The sequence below is a fragment of the Rhinoderma darwinii genome, chromosome 11 (assembly GCF_050947455.1).
Source record: "Rhinoderma darwinii isolate aRhiDar2 chromosome 11, aRhiDar2.hap1, whole genome shotgun sequence".
In the NCBI taxonomy this organism is placed as follows: domain Eukaryota; kingdom Metazoa; phylum Chordata; class Amphibia; order Anura; family Rhinodermatidae; genus Rhinoderma; species Rhinoderma darwinii.
In genome coordinates this window covers 12,272,286-12,281,486 of record NC_134697.1, presented here as the reverse complement: position 1 = coordinate 12,281,486, position 9,201 = coordinate 12,272,286, and the positions used below count along the sequence as shown (strand labels likewise).

The 9,201-nt window shown below is 43.3% G+C and overlaps 1 protein-coding gene across 1 annotated transcript in view; it reads left to right on the top strand.

Annotated features, from left to right (window-relative positions):
* The first annotated feature begins 414 nt into the window (after positions 1 to 414).
* LOC142663869 (uncharacterized) overlaps positions 415 to 9,201 on the top strand; it is a 167,914-nt gene continuing 159,127 nt past the window's right edge. The window contains exons 1-5 of the mRNA XM_075842702.1: positions 415 to 425; positions 915 to 1,060; positions 3,232 to 3,352; positions 4,263 to 4,381; positions 4,464 to 4,547. Coding sequence (XP_075698817.1) covers positions 415 to 425; positions 915 to 1,060; positions 3,232 to 3,352; positions 4,263 to 4,381; positions 4,464 to 4,547 — 481 coding nt within the window. The remainder of the gene's footprint in view (positions 426 to 914; positions 1,061 to 3,231; positions 3,353 to 4,262; positions 4,382 to 4,463; positions 4,548 to 9,201) is intronic.

Below are 9,201 nucleotides of genomic sequence, written 5' to 3'. Positions count from 1 at the left end.
GGTACTTCTGGCAGTGTGGGCAGGTGCCAAGTCCTGCTGGAAAATGAAATCATCATCTCCATAAAGCTTGTCAGCAGAGGGAATCATGAAGTGCTGGGAATGTCCTGCTAGACGCTGCGCTGACTCTGGACTTGATATAACACGGTGACCAGCACCAGCAGATGACACGGCCCCCAAACCATCACTGACTGCGGACACTTAACACTGGAGCGCAGGACACTTGGACTGACGCCTCTCCACTCTTCCTCCAGACTCCGGGACCGAGATTTCCAAATAAAATGCAAAATGTACTTTCATCTGAAAACAGGACTGTGGACACTGTGTTATATCAAGTCCTGCTTGTAATGAAGCTATATAATATATGAGTTTCACTTTTTGAATAGAATTACTAGAATAAATAAACTTTTGATGATAATGATGATAATGTATGTGGATGAGCGATCAGAGTAACGACCGCTCATCCCCATCCGTAGCTCCGTGTGATAGGAGCAAACGAGCGCCGATCAATGACGTCTCGATGATCGGCGCTCGCTGCATCGGCCGAATATCGGCACGTGTAACAGGCCCTTAATTCTACAGGACAGTTATTCCGGGCCTCCCCTGAAGTGTAGAAAAATAGTGATCCAACATGAGCCGAAATATAACACATGAGCATGTTGGAAAGGAAAATTCACCCTAAGGCCCAGTTCACACGTAGCATAAATACTGCAGTCTCTCCACAACATATTTGTTGCAGAAAATCTGCAGCATAATACAGTAGCAGCAGAGCGGATGAGATTTGAACAAATCTCCACACGCTGCGTAAATGATAAGCGGAAAAAACGCTCTGAAATTGACCTGCGGTGCGTTTTTTTAATCCGCAGCATGTCAATTGTATTTGCGTAATTGCTTGTTTTTTGTTGCGGTTTGTGTAGAACGGCTTCATCCTCTCCGCCTGACCCCGACATCCAGCCGAGCCCGCAACCTGTCGCAGCTTCTAAGCCAAAAAAGCACAAAACGACCTCACAAGTACAAACAACACCCCCAGATGAGACCCCGGCCCCCGCAGGACGTCTTAAAGGTTTGTTTAATACTCAAATAAAATAAAAAATCATCCTCTTCTACCATGCTATTAAAAATCCTAAACCGCTATTTACTAGTTATATCTGTATCTAGGAAAGCTGGGTGAATATGGCAGTTATACAGGGAATGTGCATCACCAGGAAGATTTGCCTTTCAGTCGTCTGGGAAAGCTGAGTGACTACTGTGAGATTTATAGTGGCATTTTGATTGTCAAGCCGCTCTCTGTTATCAGTCGTTTCAGGCTAAGGCGAGACTGTAGAGTTCTTCAATGGGATGATTGATGGGAAGTCTGGAATACTCCCACCCCCCATGATCACTGCCTTGTGTCCCATATCTCCAGGGCTGAGACATTTACATCGTATGTGGGACTGATATCAGCCGCTCCTCTTATAACGCGGCTGCACTTTAGGTTAACCGCTGTCTCTTCCTATAAGGGTCTATTCACACTGCAGAGTACGTCCGGCCTGGTCCTGACACATATGCTCACTGGGGTAGATTTATTAAGACTGGCATTTCATACAGATGCGACCCATTTATTAGGAAACGAACGCCTTTTAATAAATGTGCCGCATCTTTCCGTTGGCCGTGTGTCATAACAACTGCGCCCCATACACCCCCCCATTACATAAAATAAAAAAAATGCATACTCCCCTCACCGCAGCACTGATGAGGTTGAGCGTTGCATCGCATAGGTACCAATGCTGCCCGGCGTCAGTACCTTGAGTGGGCATGGATAGGAAGCTGGAGGGGACCCGGTGGGAAGAAGTGGTGAGGTGAGTATAAATATTGGGGAAGGAGGAGGAGGGCAGTCAGATCGGGGGGAGCAAGGTACGAGGCCCGGTCTACGCCACACAGCTTGGAGCTGCCATACATTCCTGCTTTCATTTACGCCACTTTTCTAGTGTACGTTATAATAAATTTGTCCTTCCGGTGGAGGCCCGCGCCCGTTTTTCACCACTTTCGGAAAGTGGCAAGAATAGTAAGAAGTTGCACATTTTAGCACAACTATGGCATGCGCCAAAATCTGCAACTTTTTTTATGCCAGAGAACTGACATAAAACTTTTGCTATATTCCACCCAATGTGTCCATAGACAAATGCCAAAAGGATGCCCAAACGCAGTGTGACTATACCCAGAAGATGTTTGGATGTCCTCTATTGAATGCTTCTGCCTGCATTATATGTAACATATTATATTTGGCCATAGTCGGCATATAGCAATTTCCCAGGTTGCCACTGGGTCAGATTATGTTAATAGACCTGGGCGCCGCTTATCCCAAAGGGAATGAAAGAATCTTAAAATGGTTTTCCCACCAGTAACATTGATGTCCTATATTCCACCAGTGGGGTTCTGATAACTGGACTGATCCTAAGAATGAAGGAGCTGCAGCAATGGTCCTTTCACCTTCTTCCCGAAACCGCTTCACTCTCAACCAAGAAATGTTTCATTTATAGCAACGCAGCTCCATTCAAGTGAATCAAGTTCCAGGAGTGACGCCGTTTTCGGGGACCATTGCTGTCTGAATGCTGGAGCTCCTTCATTCTTGGGATCAGGTCATTACGGGCACGGTCATATCCCCCGGTCCGCCCAAAAATATAATATCTATGGCCATTATTAGGATAAGTTCACACAGTACGCAGCTGGCTGCAGTTTATTTAGGTCTGAGTAAACTGGATGCTAACGGATGAGTTTTTGTATCCCATAGAAATGAGTAGGAGCCATCATTTTTTTTCTTCTTACGGCCTGAGGCTAGATTCACACGAACGTGACAGATTTACGCGCGTAAAAAACGCAGGTGAATCTGTTCGTGTGCGATGCCTTGTTGCATCAGTGCGCAATCCAATAATCTGGAATATTTAATAATCGATCACTATCTGGTCTCAGGATTGAAAGAATTTGAAAGTATACATATATATAATTTTTTTTTTAGAAGTATGTTACAGAATATAATGCTGCCAGATACGTAATAAGAATCATATTAATTATTCTGCTATTTTTTATCATTGGCAATAATGTAACTTTCTTTTTTGTTTTCTTTCTTCATTCTCCTTCATTCTTTTCTACCCTCCATCTTTTTTTATGACTTGTATCCTGCCCTCCGCTCATCCGCCCCGACACATTCTGCGTCTTAATTACAATTTTTCATCAATTCATCCTCCTGCGTGTCAGCCTCGCTCCACTCAGATCAATATCCATTACAAAACTCACAGTTTCTTCTTCACAGCTTGGAAGGGCACAGCGATCTGGTGACGTGTGTTCTTATTCATGACACCTACATAATCTCCGGGAGGTGAGACATGCAGATCATTTGTATCATCCCTGAAAAAGAAGATTAAAGTCACCCTACCGTTACACAAACCAGCAGCATAAGTCATTTGGAGCATTCTTCTAATATACTATACAAAGCTCTGGTGCTGTATCTCTAGTGCAGAGCACTGCTGCCTGTTCCCCCACACACGCAGACTTGTACAAATCTCTGCTGGCTGTTTCCACCACTTGGTGGGCGATCTACATAAAGCTCCTATAGACCTGAACAGTTGCTGCATACGGAGAGTGGCAGCAGAGATTTTACAGGTAAGGGTATGTGCACACACACTAATTCGGGCGTTTTTGCCCCGAATTACGTCCGAAAATAGCGCCTCAATAGCGTTGACAAACATCTGCCCATTGAAAGCAATGGGCAGACGTTTGTCTGTTCACACGAGGCGTATATTTACGCGCCGCTGTCAAATGACGGAGCGTAAATAGACGCCCGCGTCAAAGAAGTGACCTGTCACTTCTTTGGCCGTAATTGGAGCCGTTATTCATTGACTCCAATGAATAGCAGCGCCAATTACGTCCGTAATTGACGCGGCGTTCAAGCACCTGCACATGCCGTTACGGCTGAAATTACGGGGATGTTTTCTCCTGAAAACATCCCCGTAATTTAAGCCGGTACGGACGCTGTCGTGTGAACATACCCTAAGGGTGTGCGGGCGCAATGGTGTTCTATGCTCTTTATTATACTCTAGTCACAGTCTGAGGAACTAGAAGTACAAGCATGCCAGGTGACTATAAAATAGAACCACACTCCAGAACTTGACCTAGAGACAAGTTTCTTTCCACCTCTTCAAACGGATTCTGCTTGACTCCTCCCCTTTGCATCCATCTTTCTTTTCTTTTTTTCATCTTTTCTCGACCTCCACCTTGCTTTGGGACAGTTGGGACACATCAGTACGTGTATGGGATTTACCCTCCCGGTCAGAGGTCAGGACGCTATGTGGCCACACTGGAGCAATCACATGCCTGGTCATGGTGTCCCTGGATGGAACCGAGCTACGTAAGTGACCCCTACATCATCTGATGGGGCGGAATACTGCGACTGAAGACGTATTGATGTTTGTTTATTTTTTTACTTCCAGACTCCGATCTTCTGCTCCCTGGAGAACACTTCGTCTGCAGTGGATCGTCTGACAGCAGCATCAAAGTCTGGAGTCTGACCACAGGTGAGAGGTCAGGAGAAGACAAGCGGTGAATATGGGAAACATTCTCTTACTCTGATCCATCTAGATCTATAGGGTAACCCCTTATTGAGTAGGGGTTTCATAGTAATGTGCTTATAGCAGTGGGCCTGCTGATGGGATCCCCCATGATCTGCTGTAACAGTGAGAGGGGGATTACTTGGCCGGGGTGAGATACCTTTCCCTCCAGGTGAAGCATTGAAATCAGAGTGTGCCCATGTAATGCACTGATGCCAGCAGACCCCCAGTCCTTTAAAGGGATTGTCCGGGACTAGAAAAAAAAAAGGATATATTTCCCCAACCCCCCCCCCCAAAAAAAACCAGTTATTTTCCTGTCCTTGAGCTGTGTCTAGTATTGCACATATTCTCTTAAATGGGATTGATCTGCAATACCAAACACAGCCCATGGACCTAGGTGGCGCTGTTTCTGGAAAGAAGCCTATCTTTTTTTAGTTTTCTGCTGGACAATGCCTTTAACTTCATATATTCGAATAGTCCATAGCGCATACTACTGTCTCGTATCTTCTAATAGGATAAAGCGCATACTACTGCCCCGTATCGTCTAATAGGATAAAGCGCATACTACTGTCCCGTATCTTCTAATAGGATAAAGCGCATACTACTGTCCCGTATCTTCTAATAGGATAAAGCGCATACTACTGCCCCGTATCTTCTAATAGGATAAAGCGCATACTACTATCCCGTATCTTCTAATAGGATAAAGCGCATACTACTGCCCCGTATCTTCTAATAGGATAAAGCGCATACTACTATCCCGTATCTTCTAATAGGATAAAGCGCATACTACTGTCCCGTATCTTCTAATAGGATAAAGCGCATACTACTGTCCCGTATCTTCTAATAGGATAAAGCGCATACTACTGCCCCGTATCTTCTAATAGGATAAAGCGCATACTACTATCCCGTATCTTCTAATAGGATAAAGCGCATACTACTGTCCCGTATCTTCTAATAGGATAAAGCGCATACCACTGCCCCGTATCTTCTAATAGGATAAAGCGCATACTACTGTCCTGTATCTTCTAATAGGATAAAGCGCATACTACTGTCCCGTATCTTCTAATAGGATAAAGCGCATACTACTGTCTCGTATCTTCTAATAGGATAAAGCGCATACTACTGTCTCGTATCTTCTAATAGGATAAAGTGCATACTACTGTCCCGTATCTTCTAATAGGATAAAGCGCATACTACTGCCCCGTATCTTCTAATAGGATAAAGCGCATACTACTGCCCCGTATCTTCTAATAGGATAAAGCGCATTGTATCTTCTAATAGGATAAAGCGCATACTACTGCCCCGTATCTTCTAATAGGATAAAGCGCATACTACTGCCCCGTATCTTCTAATAGGATAAAGCGCATACTACTGCCCCGTATCTTCTAATAGGATAAAGCGCATACTACTGTCCCGTATCGTCTAATAGGATAAAGCGCATACTACTGTCCCGTATCTTCTAATAGGATATAGCGCATACTACTGTCCCGTATCTTCTAATAGGATAAAGCGCATACTACTGCCCCGTATCTTCTAATAGGATAAAGCGCATACTACTGTCCCGTATCTTCTAATAGGATAAAGCGCATACTACTGTCTCGTATCTTCTAATAGGATAAAGCGCATACTACTGTCCCGTATCTTCTAATAGGATAAAGCGCATACTACTGTCCCGTATCGTCTAATAGGATAAAGCGCATACTACTGTCCCGTATCTTCTAATAGGATAAAGCGCATACTACTGTCCCGTATCTTCTAATAGGATAAAGCGCATACTACTGTCCCGTATCTTCTAATAGGATAAAGCGCATACTACTGTCTCGTATCTTCTAATAGGATAAAGCGCATACTACTGCCCCGTATCTTCTAATAGGATAAAGCGCATACTACTGTCCCGTATCTTCTAATAGGATAAAGCGCATACTACTGCCCCGTATCTTCTAATAGGATAAAGCGCATACTACTGCCCCGTATCTTCTAATAGGATAAAGCGCATACTACTGCCCCGTATCGTCTAATAGGATAAAGCGCATACTACTGTCCCGTATCTTCTAATAGGATAAAGTGCATACTACTGTCCCGTATCTTCTAATAGGATAAAGCGCATACTACTGTCCCGTATCTTCTAATAGGATAAAGCGCATACTACTGCCCCGTATCTTCTAATAGGATAAAGCACATACTACTGTCCCGTATCTTCTAATAGGATAAAGCGCATACTACTGTCCCGTATCTTCTAATAGGATAAAGCGCATACTACTGTCCCGTATCTTCTAATAGGATAAAGCGCATACTACTGCCCCGTATCTTCTAATAGGATAAAGCACATACTACTGTCCCGTATCTTCTAATAGGATAAAGCGCATACTACTGTCCCGTATCTTCTAATAGGATAAAGCGCATACTACTGTCCCGTATCTTCTAATAGGATATAGCGCATACTACTGTCCCGTATCTTCTAATAGGATAAAGCGCATACTACTGTCCCGTATCTTCTAATAGGATAAAGCGCATACTACTGTCCCGTATCTTCTAATAGGATAAAGCGCATACTACTGTCCTGTATCTTCTAATAGGATAAAGTGCATACTACTGTCCTGTATCTTCTAATAGGATAAAGCGCATACTACTGTCCTGTATCTTCTAATAGGATAAAGCGCATACTACTGTCCCGTATCTTCTAATAGGATAAAGCGCATACTACTGTCCCGTATCTTCTAATAGGATAAAGCGCATACTACTGCCCCGTATCTTCTAATAGGATAAAGCGCATACTACTGCCCCGTATCTTCTAATAGGATAAAGCGCATACTACTGTCCCGTATCTTCTAATAGGATAAAGCGCATACTACTGTCCCGTATCTTCTAATAGGATAAAGCGCATACTACTGTCCCGTATCTTCTAATAGGATAAAGCGCATACTACTGTCCCGTATCTTCTAATAGGATAAAGCGCATACTACTGCCCCGTATCTTCTAATAGGATAAAGTGCATACTACTGTCCTGTATCTTCTAATAGGATAAAGCGCATACTACTGCCCTGTATCGTCTAATAGGATAAAGCGCATACTACTGTCCCGTATCTTCTAATAGGATAAAGCGCATACTACTGTCCCGTATCTTCTAATAGGATAAAGCGCATACTACTGTCCCGTATCTTCTAATAGGATAAAGCGCATACTACTGTCTCGTATCTTCTAATAGGATAAAGCGCATACTACTGCCCCGTATCTTCTAATAGGATAAAGCGCATACTACTGTCCCGTATCTTCTAATAGGATAAAGCGCATATTACTGTCCGTATCTTCTAATAGGATAAAGCGCATACTACTGTCCCGTATCTTCTAATAGGATAAAGCGCATACTACTGTCTCGTATCTTCTAATAGGATAAAGCGCATACTACTGCCCCGTATCTTCTAATAGGATAAAGCGCATACTACTGCCCTGTATCTTCTAATAGGATAAAGCGCATACTACTGTCCCGTATCTTCTAATAGGATAAAGCGCATACTACTGTCCCGTATCTTCTAATAGGATAAAGCGCATACTACTGCCCCGTATCTTCTAATAGGATAAAGCGCATACTACTGTCTCATATCGTCTAATAGGATAAAGCGCATACTACTGCCCCGTATCTTCTAATAGGATAAAGCGCATACTACTGTCCCGTATCTTCTAATAGGATAAAGCGCATACTACTGCCCTGTATCTTCTAATAGGATAAAGCGCATACTACTGTCCCGTATCTTCTAATAGGATAAAGCGCATACTACTGCCCTGTATCTTCTAATAGGATAAAGCGCATACTACTGTCTCATATCGTCTAATAGGATAAAGCGCATACTACTGTCTCGTATCTTCTAATAGGATAAAGCGCATACTACTGTCCCGTATCTTCTAATAGGATAAAGCGCATACTACTGTCCTGTATCTTCTAATAGGATAAAGCGCATACTACTGTCCTGTATCTTCTAATAGGATAAAGCGCATACTACTGCCCCGTATCTTCTAATAGGATAAAGCGCATACTACTGCCCTGTATCTTCTAATAGGATAAAGCGCATACTACTGTCCCGTATCTTCTAATAGGATAAAGCGCATACTACTGCCCCGTATCTTCTAATAGGATAAAGCGCATACTACTGTCTCGTATCTTCTAATAGGATAAAGCGCGTACTACTGCCCCGTATCTTCTAATAGGATAAAGCGCATACTACTGTCCCGTATCGTCTAATAGGATAAAGTGCATACTACTGTCCCGTATCTTCTAATAGGATAAAGCGCATACTACTGTCCTGTATCTTCTAATAGGATAAAGCGCATACTACTGTCCCGTATCTTCTAATAGGATAAAGCGCATACTACTGTCCCGTACCTTCTAATAGGATAAAGCGCATACTACTGTCCCGTATCTTCTAATAGGATAAAGCGCATACTACTGTCCCGTATCTTCTAATAGGATAAAGCGCATACTACTGTCCTGTATCTTCTAATAGGATAAAGCGCATACTACTGCCCCGTATCTTCTAATAGGATAAAGCGCATACTACTGTCCTGTATCTTCTAATAGGATAAAGCGCATACTACTGTCCCGTATCTTCTAATAGGATAAAGCGCA